This window comes from Labeo rohita, chromosome 7 (genome assembly GCF_022985175.1).
Source record: "Labeo rohita strain BAU-BD-2019 chromosome 7, IGBB_LRoh.1.0, whole genome shotgun sequence".
NCBI classification, from domain to species: domain Eukaryota; kingdom Metazoa; phylum Chordata; class Actinopteri; order Cypriniformes; family Cyprinidae; genus Labeo; species Labeo rohita.
This window is the reverse complement of record NC_066875.1, coordinates 32465101-32485124: the sequence shown is the minus strand read 5'-3', so window position 1 is coordinate 32485124 and position 20024 is coordinate 32465101. Positions and strand designations below refer to the sequence as shown.

General features: G+C 35.4%; 1 protein-coding gene across 1 annotated transcript in view; it reads left to right on the top strand.

Moving 5' to 3' along the window:
* Positions 1 to 20024, top strand: part of tln2a (talin 2a) — a 59673-nt gene that overhangs the window by 4480 nt on the left and 35169 nt on the right. Inside the window, 2 exon segments of the mRNA XM_051115641.1 lie at positions 15675 to 15722; positions 19261 to 19427. Of these exon segments, the coding sequence (XP_050971598.1) occupies positions 19292 to 19427 (136 nt within the window). The 5' untranslated portion in view covers positions 15675 to 15722; positions 19261 to 19291.

The window sequence follows — 20024 nt, the reverse complement described above, 5'->3', positions numbered from 1 at the left end:
CTCTACGTGATTTTTTTTTTTAAAGCATTCCTTGATGAATTGTTTAAAGAGTAGCATTTACTTGAAACAGAAAAGTAAATGTAACATTTTTGTAACATTATAAATGTCTTTTAGGTCACATTTGATCATCTTTGTTGAATAAAAGTGTTTATTTATTTAAAAAATAAACTTATTCTTATTGGTCCCAAACTTTTGAGCTGTGGTCTGTTTCAGTAAGTGTATATATGGTACACTGATAAAAATGATTTTGTGGTGAAGTAAATAATTAAAAACTAATGTAATTTCTACATTAAACAATTTAGTGCAGGCTAGAGTAAAAAAAATTGAAGTAAATTCTAAATTGGTATTTAATCAAAGCTTGTGGAAATTAAACTTATAGGTATATTTTACTTGGAATTGTTGCTTATGTTTACAAGGATTCTAAATATCAAAATTATGATAGTAAATATCAAAGTTATGATCCCGTTTTTCCCTTCATGCACTGGGGCATGAATAATTAAAAAGGTATAATTTTTCACTGTTTTCGAGTTGTATTTACACAGTTTTATGTTTGCTTTTGTTGTTAGGTTTAGTAATTTATTGTTTTGTGACATCTGGAGTTCATTTTCTGCAAAAAATGACCCATTCATACTCAAACACTATCCACTGATTGTTACCGTCATTGTGTATGGTGTACCAAATATTGAGGTCTCTGTGTTCATTTGGGTAATAATTCTGTTGAGTGGACATATTATCTTAAAAAGATAACAAGCTGTCTGCTTGCTGACTTACATGTTTGTAAGTGAACCACATGCTTTAAAAAGCATGCTTTTTTGTTGTGCTACATTGTTAAAGTAAATTTTTATAAACCATGACTGAGTGAAATGTACTTGAGTGTTGCAGATTTAACTTAAGTAGAAATTATCATTAAACTCTAACCGGACACTTTAAATTGACTTATTTCCTTGCAAAAGAAAAAATAAGTAAATCTTACTTATTGTTCTTTTCAGTGTATGCCTTGGTAAATTTGGACCACATGCGGTCTTGGTATTTTGAAGGGATTTTTTTGTTTGTTTGTTTATTGCTGAACAGGAATGGCAGCAAGTGTACAAATGTATGTGAGTGCATTCAAATGAGTCTTAGCACTCCTGCCCAAATCTAGTCCCATCTTGGACAAGTCTAGAGGTTTCCATTCTGCATTCCAGAGAACTAATAGAACCCATTTTTGAGTCAATGTAAAGATGATCACAAAATTTAATGAATGGCACATTATTACATAAATGTATGACATTTTGATTAGATGTTTTACAAGCCCTCATGTCATATCAAACCTGATTTATTTTTCTTACATTATACACAGAATAAAAAAGCATAGCTTAATGTTCACACTAAATGCATGAGCATGGGCTGTCAGGCTCTAGAAATAACAAAAACACTTTTTAGTGTTTCTTTGTCTATATGACAAGTCTTCTAAACAGAATGCAGCTAATCCACTGGAAATCCTCCCATCCGCTGTATTTTTTATTTTTATTTTTTTTAACTCAATTAGTGTTGCACGGAAGTAATAAAGTCGTACAGGTTTTGGAACAACATGAGAGAGTAAATGATGACAGAATTTTTAATTTGGCATGAACTATTACTCGAACACTTAATATTCACACAAAGTTGAGGTGGCAGTCTGACTGCAACTCTTCAAATGCAGCGGTTATAATTAGCAGGGGTGTCGTTGGGTATGCGGGTGTCACATCCTTTAGCTCCAGTGAGTTCTGAGTACGACTGCCAACAGCAACTGATAAAACACTACACCTGTCATCATTCTCTCTTTTTGAACTCTGCTTTCCTTGTTTTGTCTCTCACTTCTGCACCTTCATTATGAGTGAAAATACCTAATTGTTTAGTTTGGCTTCATAAGTTTTAGTAAAGCTTAACGTTTGGTTGTGAGTCGCCTCAACAGAAACCCTTTGAATTTAGAACCTTGGTTACCTGTGGTAACAGCTAATTACAGTAGACAATTTGACTATAGCTCAAATTTGTGTCTGCAGGTGATAGTTCACCCAAAAACTAAAATTCTGTCATTTGCTCACCCTAATATCATTCCAAACCTGTATAACTTTGTTTACAAAATAAGAAATTGTGAAGAACACAACACTGGAGCCCATTCACTTCTTTTGTATAGAGTAAAAAAAAATCTTCTGTTCTCCACAGAAGAAGAAAGTCCTGAAATAAAAGTGAGTAAATATGACAGTTTTCGTTTTTGGGTGGACTGTCCCTTATTATTGATGATAGATTGCTTGAACGATTTATCTCTCGTTTCATGTTATCCTTGAAGCACAATTTATTCGTTTTTGCTGGTTTCAACCCTGTGAGAGAAGTTTTTAAAGAGATTTTTAAAAGAGCTAAGCCAAATACAGTTTTAGAGTTTTTAACAAAAATAAATTGCAAAAACCTGATATAAGTTATCCATAAATTTTTCTTACCATGAAAATAGCCACAGTAGCTGGTGTGGCGTTAAACACAAACAAACAAACAAACAAACTCGTTTCACATGTTTTATTCTGTAATTTGATTTTACCATAACCAGTTGACAAACTTTTTTGCTGCTAACTATTTTATCAGTTCCTCTTATTAGCCGTCATGAATTGTTTTAGGTCTTCACTTTTGACTTTGGTTAAAAAAAAACACTTGGGGTCAGTCAGTCAGTTTTTTTTTTTAAATAAAGAAATCCTTTTATTTAGCAAGAATAAAAAATACTTTTATTCAGCATGCTTGCTGATTAGCAGGCAGATTATCATAACTGACAGTAAAGGCATTTATAATTTTACATTCTAATTCAAATGAATATAGTTTACTTGACCTTTCTAATCAAATCATGAAAAAAAAGCAGCACATAAGAAAGGCTTATGCAGCAAATTAGCATATTTGAATGATTTCTGAAGGATCATGAAAACTGGAGTAATAGCTGTTGAAAATTTGCCAGCACTGTAATAAATTACATTTTTAAAAATATTACAATATACTAGCTGTTTTTACTGTATTTTTTTTAACATATAAGCCTTGATAAGCATAAGGTTTCTTAAATATTTAAAAAATCTTACACACCAAACTTTTGAACAGTACTGTAACTGGTAAATAACAGGCATATTTCAGTTACATGCAAAGGGGTTTACTCTACAGAATAACACCTTGATAAAAACAGTTAGCCGTGAAGTGGTGAAGCAGGGCGTTTGGCTCTTACTTTCAAGACAGAATGCCTTTTGGAGACTTGGAGTTTGAGCTTGACTCTAGAGGCCTGAGGCTGTTTCTACCCCCACATTCTCTGTGCTGAAAAAGGATCCAGGTCAGTCTGTTATATCGGGAGCTTCAGCTATTGCTGCCTCCCCTTCGGCAGAATGGCTATCTGGCTCGTCATGATCTCTTGTGCTTACTGTGCGTTGGTTGCCAGAAAGGGCAGGTACAATTCCCATCCGAACTGATATGAGAGTTCAAACAGGTTTCTCTCACGTGAACGCATTCCGCTGGAGCAGTAGATGAGTGATCAAAGTAAAGGGTTGAAAGAGAAATACAGTGGTCTGATGGATTGTTGGACAATGTATTTGGTAATGGACATGTCTCAGGTGCTCATATGAATGAATAGTTCTGAAGCTCATACACTGTACGTGTCCTGTCGCTTTGAATAGAGTGCTTTTGCTGTCAGGGTATTTTTGGGAATGCAGAATATTTTTTCCCTCTGACATGAGGCTCAATATGGTTACATGAAATCAGAGAGTGGAGAGGGGCTTTTCTGAGCCAGTCTGCAGCTGGCTGGGTGGCGTTTGCTGCATAGATCTGACGCTCCCAGATTCCCTGTATTGTAACTGGAACACTGTAGACTGTGGTGCTGCCATTTCTTCACCTTTATGGGTTAGCTGCTCAAATAACATGCAGATAAGTGTCAGGTTTAAACTATTTTTATTTATTAATTTACAATTTAAGAGCTGCTTTATAATTAGATAGATTTGAAATTGAGAGATTTTCAAATATTTTTTTTTGATTTATGATTTTTATTATACTTTTGGCATAAATACCACAGTGTATAGAGAAAGTTCACTTAGAAAATTATGATTTACTTAAAACCTAAATTACTTCTTCTGTGCAACGTATGAAAGATATATATTTTTTTTTTTTTTTTTTTTTTTTTTAAGTTGTACACTACCAGTCAAAAGTTTTTGAATAGTAAGATTTTTAATGTTTTTTGTAATCTCTTCTGCTTATCAAGCCTGCATTTATTTGATCTAAAATACAGCAAAAGCAGTAATATTGTGATATTTTTTTTATTTTATTTATTTATTTTTTAAATAACTGCTTTCTATTTGAATATATTTTAAAATGTTTTTATTCCTGTGATCAAAGCTAGTATTTTAGCATCATTACTCCAGTCTTTAGTGTCACATGATCCTTTAGAAATCATTCTAATATGCTCATTTGTGGAAATATTTTATTATTATTATTATTACCAATATTTAAAACAGTTGAGTACTTTTTTTTTTTTTTTTTTTTTTTTTTTTTTTTTTTTTTTTAGGATTCTTAGCTGAATAGAATAATTTAAAGGTCAGCATTTATCTGAAATAAAAAGCTTTTGTAACATTATACGCTATACCATTCAAAAGCTTGGTGTGGGTGTGTGGGGGTGTGTGTGTATGCACACACACAATAGACTTCTATTCTACTCAGCTGTTTTCAATATCATCATAATAATAATAATAATATCAATAATAATAAATGTTTTTTTCAGCAGCAGATCAGAATATTAGAATGATTTCTGAAGGGTCATGTGACTGGAGTAATAAGCTTTGAAAACACATGAATAAATTACATTTAAAAAAATATTCAAATAGAAAACAGTTATTTCAAAATGTTACTGTTCTTGCTGTGGATCAAATAAATGCAGTCTTGGTGAGCAGAAGAGACTTCTTTAAAAAACATTAAAAATCTTTTGACTGGTAGTGCATTTTAAAAAAAAATTTTTTACACAAAGAATGTCAAAAGGGTTCAGTGTTGTTTGGACCACACTGACTATCAAAATTTTGACAGTTTTGTATTTCGATTGATTGATTTGATTGATTGATTTGTTCAGAATTTAAATTTAAACTTTGTGTTTTTTTGGGGGCATCCTTTTGTGACTTTTAAACAGTTGTGGAAAAATAATGTGCGAAGGAAAGGCTGCATTCTTATATTTAACGAAGAGTCTATGGAACCTAAAACAGTCCAAAATATGTACAAAAACGATGTGGATTTATTAAACAACATCATTTTTTTTTGTGTGGGTTTTCTACTACATATTTCAGTAATAGGCATCAATTATGTTACATTAAACCAGGGGTGCCCATCCCTGTTCCTGGAGATCGACTTTCCTGCAGAGTTTAGTTCTGACCCTGATCAAACACACCTGTCTGTAATTATCAAGTGCTCCTTCAGATCCTAATTACCTGGTTCAGGTGTGTTTGGTCAGGGTTTGAGCTGAACTCTGCAGGAAAGTCGATCTCCAGGACCAGGGTTGAGCACCCCTGTATTAAACCACACAAGTCTTAATACTTGGGGTTCCCTTTAAGATTTCCCTTCACTGGAAGTAAGGGGCCTAGCCAAACTCCTGAAAAAACAGCCCCATACAATTATCCCTCCTCTGTCCCTCCAACTTTATATTTGGCACAATGCAGTCAGGCAGGTAACATTCTCCTGGCATCCGTTAAACCCAGACTCACCCGTCAGACTGCAAAAAAAGAGAAGTGTGATGATTCGTCACTCCACAGAACATGTTTCCACTGCTCCAGAGTCCACTGACTTCATATGACGCTTGGCATTGAACTTGGTGATGTAAGACTTGCATGCAGCACTTTGTGACCCCGCTCTGTGACCACATGTTTCCCCTTTGTGACTAAGCTGATTCCACCTTCCACTAATTACAGTTGACCATGGAATACTCAGCAGGGCTGACACACTTTTTTCCACAAATGTTTGTAAATACAGACTGTATGTCTAGGAACTTGATTTTATACAACTGTGGCAATGGGTCTGATTAAAACACCTGAATTCAATTCTAAAGAAAGTATCTCCATTCACATGGGTTTTCTGGTACTCCAACTCATCTTAAGTATTGTAAACATCCAAGCTACATTACTTTTAAATAGCTGTAAAACATATATATAGCTTGGCAACACGGTTCTTTAAATGGACCTCACTCATCCTTAATGACAGATGGATCTATGGAGTAAACATAGCATGAATAGTGCTTCATCTCAAGACCATTTCCTTCACATATGATAGTCTTAATATTTATTGATAATTGCCGTAACTTTTCAGAATCTTATTTACTACATGTAACTGTTGATATTCTTAAGTGTTTGTATCCACAGTTTGTTGTTGGGAAGGCATGTATTTGTCACATTTGTATAAAAATTGTTTGTTTTTTTTAAAAAAACATTGAACTTTAACATTTTAAAGCACTTGTAATAAATGCTGCTTGAAGATGTGTAGGGTGGTGTTTTATCATGTGTCCAATTTTATCTGTCTCTCTGTCTGTCTGTCTCACTCTCAATCTCAGTTTACTACCTTGGCCCCCCTCTGTCCTTCTAAAGTTGGAGTTTGCCTTGACGTGGAGATGCTAATATTTGTCGACCATCCGTTTAACCTTCACGGGGCTCTGTGTTGACAAAACATCTCTCTGAGTTATGGAGTATGTATGAATGTGTTCCTTTATCGAAGGTCAAGGATTGGTAACTCATAAAAAGAAGAGTTATTCGTTAAAATATTCTATTTAAATGTGTCCTCTTTGAGCGAATGGTGCTTCAACACACTTGATAAACACACTTGATGACACATAAACTGTTTGAGTCAACTTTAGGCCAAGATGGAACATCATTAATTAAAAAAAAGAAGTGGAAGATGTGACCCTTCTGTTATTCTTCTCAAACTTAGGATCCTAAAAATACACTTTGTTTACAAATCCCCACTGCCCATTAGAACAAGATCATGTTGAGAACTAGGGGTTTGGAGCCAGATGTTACCTCCTACATGTCCCGTAGCTCTATATAAGGTGATTTGTTGTGTTTTATTAATGAGGGCAACACCAGTGGGATTCCAGGCAGGATCTAGTGTTGTGTAGCCGCACGGACAGGAAAAGCCGAACCTTGCTGTCTTGCTTCATGAGGGTTACTCCCCCCTTTACTTTCTCCCCCTCCCAAAGTGGAACACTTTTTTTTTTTTTGAAAGGGTGTCATGAGAGCTCCAGCTGGATTCGATTACACATGGACAGCTCTGCGTTAATCAAATGCTTGGAAATAGCCGTTTTATTTGTGCAGCATGTTCTTGGAGTTCCCTAATGCTGAACTAAATGGATACAGCAGACTAGAGCAGATTATCCAGGCATGCAGCTCCTGACTGGCATGTTTACTGGTGTAATCCTCTGTGGTGCATCTCGTAGTACGGGACGTAACGTCCACAACCAGATCTGTGTGATCTGTTACAGCTGTGCACTCTGAGGTCATAGTTGTGGTTTAGGAAATCATATGATCCTTACCTTAGATGTGGGAGGCATTACGACAGTGGCTCTTCCTGGCAGTGCATTAAGTCATTTGTTGAAGTATGCAGATGCTGCTGTAGTGGCTGTGCTTGTACCCTATTTTAGAGTGGAGCAATGCTGGGTCTACTAATATACATGCATTATGAGTAATAGCCTCATTAGCTGGCAGTGGTTTTAGTTTCTAATCCCCACAATCTCAGTGACAGTTCAGATTAGGCTGTCTAGCGACGCTTATTTTTCACAGGAATAGCTGCTTTATGAAAGTGTACAGCATGTAAAGTGTTGCCCCAGTCTTGTTAAACAAGCTGGATTGTCAGTGAAAATACTGTCATTAAACCAGCTAATGACTAGCAGGAGGCTGCTGATTGGCTTCTTGGCGGCAACAGGAGATGCTTTTGCAGATGTTATTGCTGTTGAATGAAGTCTGTTTCCTTTTGTAAACTATTTAAAAAATGTTTAAGAGGCATTATTTTTTTTTTGCACCAGTTCTAAACTGATCTGACTTGCTTTGAAACTTTGGAATGGAAATAGTCTTTATTAACTAATAACTACTATTAGTATGGTTATTATTAGATTTCCATATAAACTGTTGTTGAAAGATTTGGGGTTAGTAAGATTTTCTTTCTTTTTTCTTTTTTCTTTTTTTTTGATAAATTGATACTTTTATTAAAAGATTAGTTCACTTCCAGAATTAAAATGTAATGATAATCTACTTACCTCCATTTCGTCCAAGATGTTCATGTTTTTCCTTCTTCAGTCGAAAAAAAAAATTAAGGTTTTTGAGGAAAGCATTCCAGGATTTTTCTCCATATGGTGGACTTTAATAGGGATCAATGGGCTGAAAGTCCAGGTTGCAACTTCAAAGGGCTCTACACAATCCCTGCCAAAGAATAAGATTCTTTTCTAGCAAAACGATCAGTCATTTTCTAAAAAAAATAAAAATGTATGTACTTTTTGTTCTCAAGACCACAAATGCTTGTTTTGCACTAGCTCTGCGATGTACGTTTATGATTTTGCCTTTCCACATTGGAAAGGTCATGCGTGGTTAGTTTTTATCTATGTACTCTAGTTTGAAAAGGCAAGTTAGGGCAAAAATCTCTATTTTCTCCTCCGACTTCAAAATCATCTGACACTTTTTTTGTAAAGGGCGTTTGACTTTCTTTGCACGTTCGCTTTGTAAACACTTCTGCCTATGTCACACGTGACCTTTACAACTTTGACTACGTGTTTTGTAAAGTCCAGCTAGTGCAGGACGGGCATTTGGGGTTTAAAAAGTATATGAATCATTTGTAGAGCCTCTTGAAACTGCAGTTTGGACCTTCAACCTGTTGGTCCCCATTGAAGTCCACTATATGGAGAAAAACCCTGGAATGTTTTCTTTAAAAACCTTAATTTCTTTTTGACTGAGGAAAGAAAGACATGAACATCCTGGATGACATGCGGCGAGTAAATTATCAGGAAATTTTTATTCTGGAAGTGAATTCATTCTTTAAGCAAAATGCATTACGTGACCATAAAGACATTTGTGACCTTGGACCACCACACCAATTTTAAGTCGCTGGGTTATATTTGTAACAATAGCCAAAAATACATTGTATGGGTCAAAATTATTGATTTTTCTTTTATGGCAAAAATCATTAGGAAATTAAGTAAAGATAATGTTCCATGAAGATATTTTATTCCTACTGTAAATATATGAAAACTTAATTTTTGATTAGTAATATACATTAAGAACTTTATTTGGACAACTTTAAAGGTAATTTTCTCAATATTTTGAAATTTTTTTTTTTGGGCACCCTCAGATTCCAGGTTTTTTAAATAGTAGTATCTCGACCAAACATTGTCCTAACAAACCATACATCAATGGAAAGCTTATTTATTCAACTGAAAGTTGAATAAATCTCAAATTTCATGTATAAATCTCAGTTTTGAAAAATTGACCCTTATGACTGGTTTTGTGATCCAGGGTCACATTTATATTGTTGCAAAGGATATGTTTAAAAGAAATTCTTTTTTTTTTAACTATCTATTCATGAAAGAATCCTATCACCAAAATATTATGTGGCACAGCTGCTTTTAAATGATTAGTTCGATTCCAGAACAAAAATTTACAGATAATTTACTCACCCCATTGTCATCCAAGATGTTGATGCCTTTCTTTCTTCAATCGTAAAGAAATTGTTTTTTGAGGAAAACAATCCAGGAGTTATCTCCATATAGTGGACTTTAATGGTGCCCGTAATTTGAATGTCCAAAAGGGCTTCATAGGGCTCTAAACGACCCCAGCTGATGAATAATGGTCTTATCTAGTGAAACAATCAGTTATTTTCTAAAAAAAAAAAAATAAATAATAATACATTTTTTTTAAAATATTTTTAACCTTAAATGCTTGTCTTGTCTAGCTCTGCAATGCGCTTGTGTACTTTGTGTAATCCGGGTCAATACAGTTATGGTAGGTCAGAAAACTCCAGAGCAGAGCTAGACAAGACAAGCGCTTGAGGATAAGTATATAATTTTTTTTTTTTTTTTTAGATAATGACCGATTGTTTCGCTAGATAAGACCATTATTCCTTGGCTGAGATCATTTAGAGCCCTTTGAAGCTGCATTTAAACTGCATTTTGGAAGCTGAAACTCACTGGAACCATTGAAGTCCACTATATGGAGGTAATTCCTGAAATGTTTTCCTCAGAAACATAACTTCTTTGTGACTGAAGAAAGGCAGGCATGAACATCTTGGATGACAACGAGGTGAGTGCATTAAGTGAACTTCTCCTTTAATTTTGTTAATAATGATACATGATTCTTGAGCACCAAATTGGTGTTTAAGTATGATTTCTGAAAGATCATGTGACAATGAAGATTCAGCTTTGTCATCACAAGAATAAATAACTTTTTAGCACATATTAATATAGAAAAATATTTCACAATATTACAGCTTTACTGTATTTTTGATCAAATAAATGCAACTTTGGTGAACATAAGAGACTCAACATAAAAATCTTAGCGACCTGAAACTTCTGAATTGTAGTGTATGACAAAAATTTCAGATATTTTATTAACTTTTTAATCAAATAAAGACAAACAACAAAAATCTAATTATCTGATTCCCTGCCCAGTATTTTAATCTAATCAACAATGATGAGATCTTGTCAAGATGAGTGTAATTGCCATGTTTTAATGTTTTGTTATTCTCATAAAATGCATTTCCTGTAGGGTTGTTGATCTGAATCATCATCATCATCATCATCATCATCATCATCATCATATTTATACTGTTTTTGAAACTAATTGCGTTTGAGATGCAAGCTAATGTAAAGGATTGTAGTATAATTCAATATGTGAAAGATCTGCTTCTTGGATTTATGCATTTTGAAATGGCTTTCAAACAAGTACACTGACTCTGCAAGAAAAAGTGTGTATTATGATTAAAGATAAAATACTTTCAGCAGACTATAAGTACACCATTTGTAGGTTGATTTCCTCAAAGTGTGAACTTTGCTGTAAAGAGTAATAAATCGCTGTGTTTGTCTGAGCATCCAGGCTGACTGATGGAATACAGGGGAAGTGTTCAGGAAATAGTCAGTGTATGCCTGTGCAGGTTTTTTTCAATCACATCCACTTACCCGTGTTAAATAGATGTCACACCGTGTAGCTGTTCCAGCTGTGTATAGCTGTGTCAGTCTGGTCATCCACGACGTGAGCTGGCTGCCAGTGAAATAGAAATTTCTGTGCGCGTCCGCCCATTTTTTGGAGGGATAATTATTGTAGACTGATAACATGCCCTCCTACTTTTGAAATCATTCATACACCCCTGTGTCTAGACTAGACTCTGTATTCATGCTGCGAGTTAATCTAGCTTTGAATCTTAATGAGTTTTGCTGATCTAGCAGGAACGGTGCTTTTCTTTCAAGAGCCAGGCTAGCTAACTGCTGACAGCTAACCGGTCTGTGACAACACAGATTTTACATTTTCTCAAATCAGAAACCCAAGAATTTCATAATGAGCTATTCTGTGGCTGAGTTTCCTTGAATGTTGTTTTGGATTAAATAATAGTTCACCCAAAAATGAAAATGGTCATCTTTTAATTACTCTCACTTAATTCTTAACCTGTAAGACTTTTATTCAGCTTCAAGCTTTAATAAAGCCTGAAAGACTTCTTTCCCATCCATTGGAAGTATATTATACCAAAACATTAATGCTAGTAAACATTCATAAAGACATTGTAAATGCAATCTATATCAATTAAGCCAATTAATCAAAGTCTTCTGAAGAGACATGATGGCTTTATATGATGGACAGTTTTGATTTATGCTTTTAATTTAGTTTAAAAGAGAACCAATGAGGTTAGTTCTTACGCATATTTATTTCTGAAAGTTACAGAACGTTTTTTTAGTATATTTAACTCTTATCAAGGACAACTTGAATTCTCATAATTCTTCAATGACCAATTTCTGTATTGTTCAATACATTATATACTGTAAATCGTTTTTGACTTTAATGTAGGCTGAACATGGACTGAATGCTGCTCTGAGTTAACGTGTCATCCTGCTGGAACATGCTGCATGTACAGGGGGTTGTTCATTCTGTCTTTCAGTGATGGTGAGTCACTGGAAAGCCGTCTGACGAACTGATGTGTTGCCAGCATGGTCATGTGAACTTCACCGCCTACACATGCAAGTCAGTCGAGTGACGGCCATGTCTGCTGTTCATCACACTGGCCCTTCCGAGCATTGTGGCTTAACAGTCACTCATTTTTTTTTTTTCTCTCTATCCATCTCTCCTCCAACTTGCTACTTACTTTCCAGAGTGCTCTTGGCAGGAAAAAGGGTGTCTGAACATTTGTAATGATTTAATTAAAATTCTGCTACTAAATGTTCTGCTACTTTTCAGTATTCGTTATGGTGCTATGAGTATGATAGTGATTTGTGATTTTCCTTTTGTGATTCAAATTTTAATTAGAAAGCTTTTAGATTTCTGCCTTGGCCTAAATGATGAAGAGCTCATTTTCTGTTTAGATTTAAAGAAATAGTACACCAAAAACAAATTAAATGGGGTCACTCACCGTCTCTCAACTTTCTTTCATGAAACACAAAGGGAGAATGTTCTGGCAGGCTTTCAGTCTTTCAATTTCAAATGCCAACCTGATCTCATGACAAAAATGTACCTGTGGGAACTTTTTCACGAGATGTGAAATATGTCGGGTGCAACAGGGCTGAAGGCACCCTCTAAGAAAAAAAATGTGCTTTTCACTGCGCCCAAAGTGTATGATTGCAGAAAAATATATACGTTTGTACTGAACATTTATGGAGCAACAGATTTTGTGTGAAAATAAATCATACAAGTAGTTCATTTTGTTTAAAAATCGTATAAATGTAGGAGGTGGCAAGGGGGGCACACAGCATTGATACTTGCTTTAGCTATAATAATGTTTTGTTTTTTTTTTAATAATGTCTAAGTTAATACTTGTTTAAAACAATCACTTTAGCAAAGTTTGTACTATTTTTTTGCTTATTTTGATAAATAAAAAAAATTAATTTTTGTTAAGTAAATATTCTGTAATTAAAATGTTAATATAGAACATACAGAAAAATTACAGAAACAAAATCATTTTAAAAATGTAAAGGTTTTATTGGACACCCAACATATGATATTTACCATCTGAATCTAACAGTGTCATGTTAACAAATGGAAAAGACAGCCTTCTATTAATTATCATGTTAATTATTGTGCCTTTTAGCCCCAACAGCAGGGGCGCTTTTTACCCCGAATACCATACTTGTACATTTTCTTGTATTATTTAAAAACTGCTGCTTTAATTATCTTAAACAAAACTGAAAATCATTAAGAAGACATTTGTCTCAAGATATATTCAACTTTTTTTTTAAAACATCAAATATTAGATCAAGTAAGCACAGAATCGACGTGCGCTGCTGCCCACGATCGTGACAAGCATCAGCCATATTTGTATGTGTATCATGAAAAGCGGATGTTTTGGAAAGTGCTATGCCATGTTTTTCTGCCATCTAGTGATTTAGAGGAAAATAATATCAAAGGCGCTTTTTTACCCCGGGGCGTCTTTAGCCCCACTGTACCCTACTTTACCCCCCCCCCAGAACAGATGAACATACACATATATACGTTTTATGTGCTGTTGGTTTTGTATGTCATCGCAGTTCTGACTTGAAATGAAGAATTTACTTTGCGACAGTTTAAAAAGTATGTTCTGTTCAGTATGTAAAATAAATGCTATCTGAACTCATTAAATCTACATTTTTGTGTAACATACGGTGTCACTTGGTTCACTTCCCTGCCATTCATGACCTAATAGGACAGTAAGAAAGTGAAAGAAAGACACAGAAAGTGTCTATCACATGTTCATTTTGGAATCTCGTCATCCAGGTACTTTTCACCTAGACATTTCCAAATGCTGTGTAATCTGACATACAGCTCCTTTGGTGTGCTGTTTTGTGAACTCTAGTAGGGGAAGTATAGGCATATTTGGACGTGATGAAAATTTGACGCTGTTGTTTGGACCACGTTTGTGAGTGATTTATCAGTGTGGAGTAAATGGCCTATACTGGACTCTTGTTGACCTCTGTAGTGGTTGAATGGCAGCAGCTGCTGCGCAGATGTTCCTACCACTCACTGAGGTCACTTACCACACACACAACGCAACTCAATACAGCAGCAGCTCTATGACCCTCATCTGCTGTCTGGGCTAGTCTCATGGTGAAATGTGTGTAGTGGTTGATGACTTGTAGACGGTGGCTATGTTTCCCTCCAAAATTGCATATTTAACTTAAGCACAGAATTGGAATACCGCATAAAAGATTTGCGAATAAAGCACTGAAGAGAACAAAATCATCACTTCCTCATAAACTGGTGCCAGTTATCTCTAAGAAAAGGGTAATTTGCTGCGTTAGAAGTTACTGTGTGCCTTTTTCGTACCGAACCACTTTGACGACAGACTTTGGCTCAGGCATTTCAGAATGACTAAAACATTTCAGATGCAATGAGATCGGTCCACTGGTTAGTCCCTTTATGTCATCCAGTTGCGTAAAGTCGCATGAGTTTTTCCGTTGTGCTTCAAGAAATATATCTGCGTTTTCATGTTTTTTTATTGGATAGAAAATGTATCCGACTCAGCTTTTTTTAGAGTTGGTGTGAATCTTAGTGTTTCCGTACAGCATTGGTTTTATTCAGTATCCCAAAATGCACATAAAAATGGGTGGATGGATAGCTAGTGATCAGGAAAAAAGTCATGATGTTCTTTAATATGTTGTTTTTAGATTTACAGTAGAATGGTTCTTATCTTTTAATTCTCAATATTTCTTCCTTCAAGCTGATGTTTTTGTAAGATGCTGTATAAGTGTTAAAACACTGTCGTAAGCTGAAACTGGATTTGCGTTCACCTTTAATTTCACCTTTTATGTAATAAGCTCATTTGGTAATTCAGAAGTTTAGTGTAAGCTCTTGACTTTTAAAAGTGTTTAGAGGCCTCTGGCTTTGAGTCAGCTCTGCAATCATGAGATCATTAGCAGATAGACCTGGGTTAATTACTGCGGCTTTAACTCATTCCTCATGAGTCTGTAACACCACACACACATGCACATCACTGATAGGATTTCCATCTTAAATTAGCTGCTTTTTTTTTTTTTTTTTTTTTTTTTTTTTTTTAAATGTGTCCATCTGTTATATCTTCTGCCTAACATGGCTAATGGGAATAACATTTAGGCTGAATAATCTATCATTGCTAAATTGATAATGTGGACTTTTCCTTTGGCGGTTGTGATGGAATAAGGTACAGTAAGTGATTTTTGAGTAATGCTGTTGAAAGTGAATTGGACCGAGTGCTAAAACACACGATAGCTGATCACAAAAAGGGGGTGTGTCCGCTCACAATGGGGGTGATCCTTTTGGGCAGGGGTGTGTTTGTTTTGGTCACCTAAATATCAGTAGTATTTTTCAGAGATCGCTTAATGCACCTCTTAAAGCTATTATGTGGATAAAACTTGTCAGGTCCAAATCAATATCCCTTACTGTGGTTTCATTTGAAATGCCTTTTTGGTTAGCATTTGTAAAGTTTTATGCTCTCTTATTTGTTTGTCTGATCATCACTCTTTCTTACTGTCTCCATAGCTGTAAAGATCTGCAGTGCCTCAGAGTTGCATACGCCTCAAATTTACGGTAAGTCCAAACCCTCTGTACCTCTTTCAAATGTGTTTTTCCCCCCAAGACTATATAGTTGTGCTGTTCTTATGTGTATCTGGCATTGCTGGGGAAAAAGTCTTTATCCACTTTTTTTGTCTTACTTGCCCAAAACAGTCCCATCAGTAGGACTCAGATATACAGTTGAGGTCAAAAGCTTACATACACCTTGCAGAATCTGCAAAATGTTAATTATTTTACTAAAATAAAGGTCAAAATTTGTGTTTTTTTTTTTTTTTTTTTTTTTAGGGATGGGCATTTTGGGAAATTTCTCATTTCGATCATCAATAAGTTTCAAAAACGATTAATCGAATAATCTGGGGCCGGGCTTGTGTGGGGGCGGGGCATTGTCATAATGGATATAATGGAAAAAAACCTCTTTAACAGTCTTCAGAAAATTAATGTTAAAAATAAAAATATGACATAACCTGTCTATGAAAACATGAACACATGATTAGGACAAAAATGCCAGTGAACTTCATTTTAGAGAGAGAGAGCTCTCCGTATTGCACTTTCATGACAGTGAACTGCAATGAAAGTGATAATTTACTATAGATTTCACATTCTCTAAAGTTCTAATTAGAATGCTGTGTTCATGAAATGCCAGTGAAATTTAAGTTACGCGCTATAGCGAGAGAGAGAGAGAGCAAGTCTCAAACTCAGTCAATATTGGTCATTGCATTTGAGCATTAAACGAAACACTGGTAATATGCAGCGCATTCAGCATGTTAAATGTTAATATCCCAGATATGCATGTAGCTAACCCAGACATCACTACGACTTCGAAGCCATGCATCTCTATCTTCTCACGTCGATATTTTGGACTGCATGCTAAACAATTAGAGGTCAGAGTGCCACCCAAAGTGCTGCTACAACCAATCAGAAAAAAAAAAATCCACGATCATCGTTTTCATGATCAGTCATCGCTGTCACGGCCGGGTACTCGATTGCTGTTGCACATCTCTAGTTTTTTTTTTTGTTTTTTTTTTTATTTGTCATCCTTTCCTATCAAAATGCTTGCTACAGATGCGAAAACGCAGAAAATCGAACCCTGATCTGATTTTTTTAATGACAGACGTAAGTTTCGTAGGCAGTGTGTAAACGTGATTGACCCTGTTCAAAAGTTTACATCTGATTGATTCGTAATACTGTGTTGTTACCTGAATGATCCACAGCTGTGTGCCTTCAGGTCCCTTTTTGTGTATTTGAACCCTTTCCAACAATGACTGTATGATTTTGAGATCCATCTTTTTACACTGAGGACAACTGAGAGACTCATATGCAACTATTACAGAAGGTCAAATGCTCACTGATGCTTCAGAAGGAAAAACAATGCATTAAGAGCTGGAATGAAGATGTGTTCATTTTTATTATTTTGCCTGAATAGCATATATTTTTTTTCATTTTGGTACTGCCTTTCAGAAGTTACAGAAGATACTTACATGTTTGCCAGAAGTTAAAATAAGATACATTTTCACCTATCTTTAAATTAAAGTTAATTACCCCCTGGCTTGTTTTTGTTTTTTTGGTTTGTTTTTTTGTTTGTTTTCTGAAGCAATAGTGAGCGTTTGAACCTTCTGTAATAGTTGCATATGAGTAACTGTACTGTACTCAACTGTAACTAATTAAATATGTATAAGTTGAAGTACTAAAATGACTAAAACTAAATACAAAATAATTTAATTCAAAATAGTTATTACTAAAATGGTAATAATACTAAACACTGTTGTGAAGGTTTTTTTTGGTGTGGATTTGACTGTTTGAAGAGTTCAGCTGGTTAACTTGAGGGTGGAGTTTAGCGGTGTAATCATATTTCAGTAGCCCACTGTTACTATAGTAACACTGGTGACAGACATGAGTCACGTCTGCATGAGTTTATGACTCTGTGGAAGAATATAGCTGCTGAGTCTCACTGATATCAGGCAGTGGAAATAAAAGGTTGTGTTAATTGACTGGCTGCATGTATGCTTTTCATTACTGTAAGAACTTGAGTGAGTAATCAGACTTCAGTTGCTCTGCTAACCTGAATGTAGCATGTGATCCTGTTAAAGGGCTATAAATGGAAGGACATTCTCTGGAGTGTTATGATTTTCAGGCTCTCTAGAGCCACCGGTGGGCTGGTCGAGTTAGAGCTTGTGGATCTATATGCTGGAAACATAGCAGAAGTTTGTGCTGTGCATATGCAAATATCTTTTGGTAATATTACACTGGACAAGTTGTGGCTGGTCAGACATGAACTTTAGGAACTTTGTGTTTTTTCCAGTGGCACTCGACAACATGGCAGTCTAAATTTAATGTCTTTCACTAAATAGGTTGTGTATTGAAAAATAATGGCAGGAAAAAATGTCTTTCTATTTCATTGTCTTCTAGGGCTGCATATAAAAATGTAAACCGTGTGACCAAAGTACTCTGATTCATAAGAAAAGTGAACTTCCAAAAGATTCAGTCTTCAGTACTGGTCAGTTTGAACTGAATCCTTAACTTAAAGAACTGAATCATTTGATTTAATGAACTCCAAGTTATTTCTTCAGTGATGTCGGTCTTGAAATTTAGCAGGTTTTGTGTACTTAATATATGCATATTAGACACTGTGTCACGACTGTTGCATTTCCAACAATGCATTTCCTGATCTATATATGTCTGTTTTCGATGGCTCACAGCTCTACAGCTTGTCCCTGACATACTGGGTCAGATCACGCTGCCAGCTCATGCCAGCGTTGAGTGTGCCAACTGTGCACAAAGGCATCTCAATCCCCACAGACACACACAGACTAAAGATTAGCTAGATGCTGAGAGAAAGTCTGACTTTAAGGTAATAATTCAGTTTATTTTTGGTTATAATTATCATTCTGTTCCAGCAAGAACTGTTTGAACCATGAAGTGAAACTCTATCCTCTGTCTAGTATTATGTCTTTGTTTTTCAGTCTGTGTTTAAACCAGTCAGTGTTTCATTAATGTACAGTTTGGATGGTGCTGGAAGAGTAAAGACAGCTGACTGGGAGTTCAGGTGTTAACAGAAGTGTGTGTGTGTGTGTGTGAGTGAGAGAGAGAGGGGAGGGCTGATGGATAGAAACCAGATACCTTTCTAATAACACACAGTGTCAAACAGGACAATGAGTAAGAGATTTCTGACTGATCATGTGACACTGAAGACTGATATTTCGGCTTTGCCATCACAGAAATTAAGTACGTTTTAACACCATCTTAAAATTGAAAAATGTTGTTTGTTTGCTGCTGCTTTTTTTTTTTGAAGGCAGTTAAATGCAGCTTTGGTGAGCACCAGAGACTTGACCACAAACCTTAGAACGTTATTTGCTATTTTGTGAAGCAATACTTTGCTGACAATCAGCGTCTGCAGTATTGTAATGATGCTACATTAAATAACACTGAAAATGTTTACAATATTTGTATCTTTCATGATTGTTAATTAGTCCTAAAATCAGCATCATATAACTGCACACATTTTCCCGCTTGCTGTCTTCAGTTCTCCATCTCATTTCCCTCCTTCTCTTCACAGGTGCAGAGTCTGTAATACATAAGCTGGCAGGATGGTGGCGCTGTCTCTAAAGATCTGTGTGAGACAGTGTAATGTGGTGAAGACGATGCAGTTTGAGCCATCAACGGCTGTGTACGATGCATGCCGGGTCATCAGAGAGAGGGTTCCAGAAGCCCAAACAGGTCAAGGTGGGACTGCTTCCTTTCTGTGTTCTTTGTAATATAGTAGCCTAAAGTTTACAAATTATTGCAAGGTTATTGCAAATCTAGTTCCTAAAGCTACAGTTCAAGTCAAAAGTTTACATACACCTTGCAGAATCTGCAAAATGTTATTTTACCCAAATAAGAAGGATCATTAAAAAATTCTTTTTTTTTTTTTTTTACTGACCTGAATAAGAAAATTATAGTTGAATTACATATACTTAATTCTTAATATTCACGAGTCTCTTGTTTGTCCTGAACTGTTAAACTGCCTGCTGTTCTTCAGAAAAATCCTTCAGGTCCCACAAATTCTTTGTTTTTCAGCATTTTTGGGGATTTGAACCCGTTCCAACAATGACTGTATGATTTTGAGATCCATCTTTTCACACAGTTGTCCTGAGGGACTCATATGAAACTATTACAGAAGGTTCAAACACTCACTGATGCTTCAGAAGGAAAAACAATACACTAAGAGCCAGGGGTGAAAACTTTTATGAATTTGAAGATCAGGGTGAATTTAACTTATTTTGTCTTCTGGAAAACATGTAAGCATCTTCTGTAGCTTCTGAAGGGCAGTAGTAAATA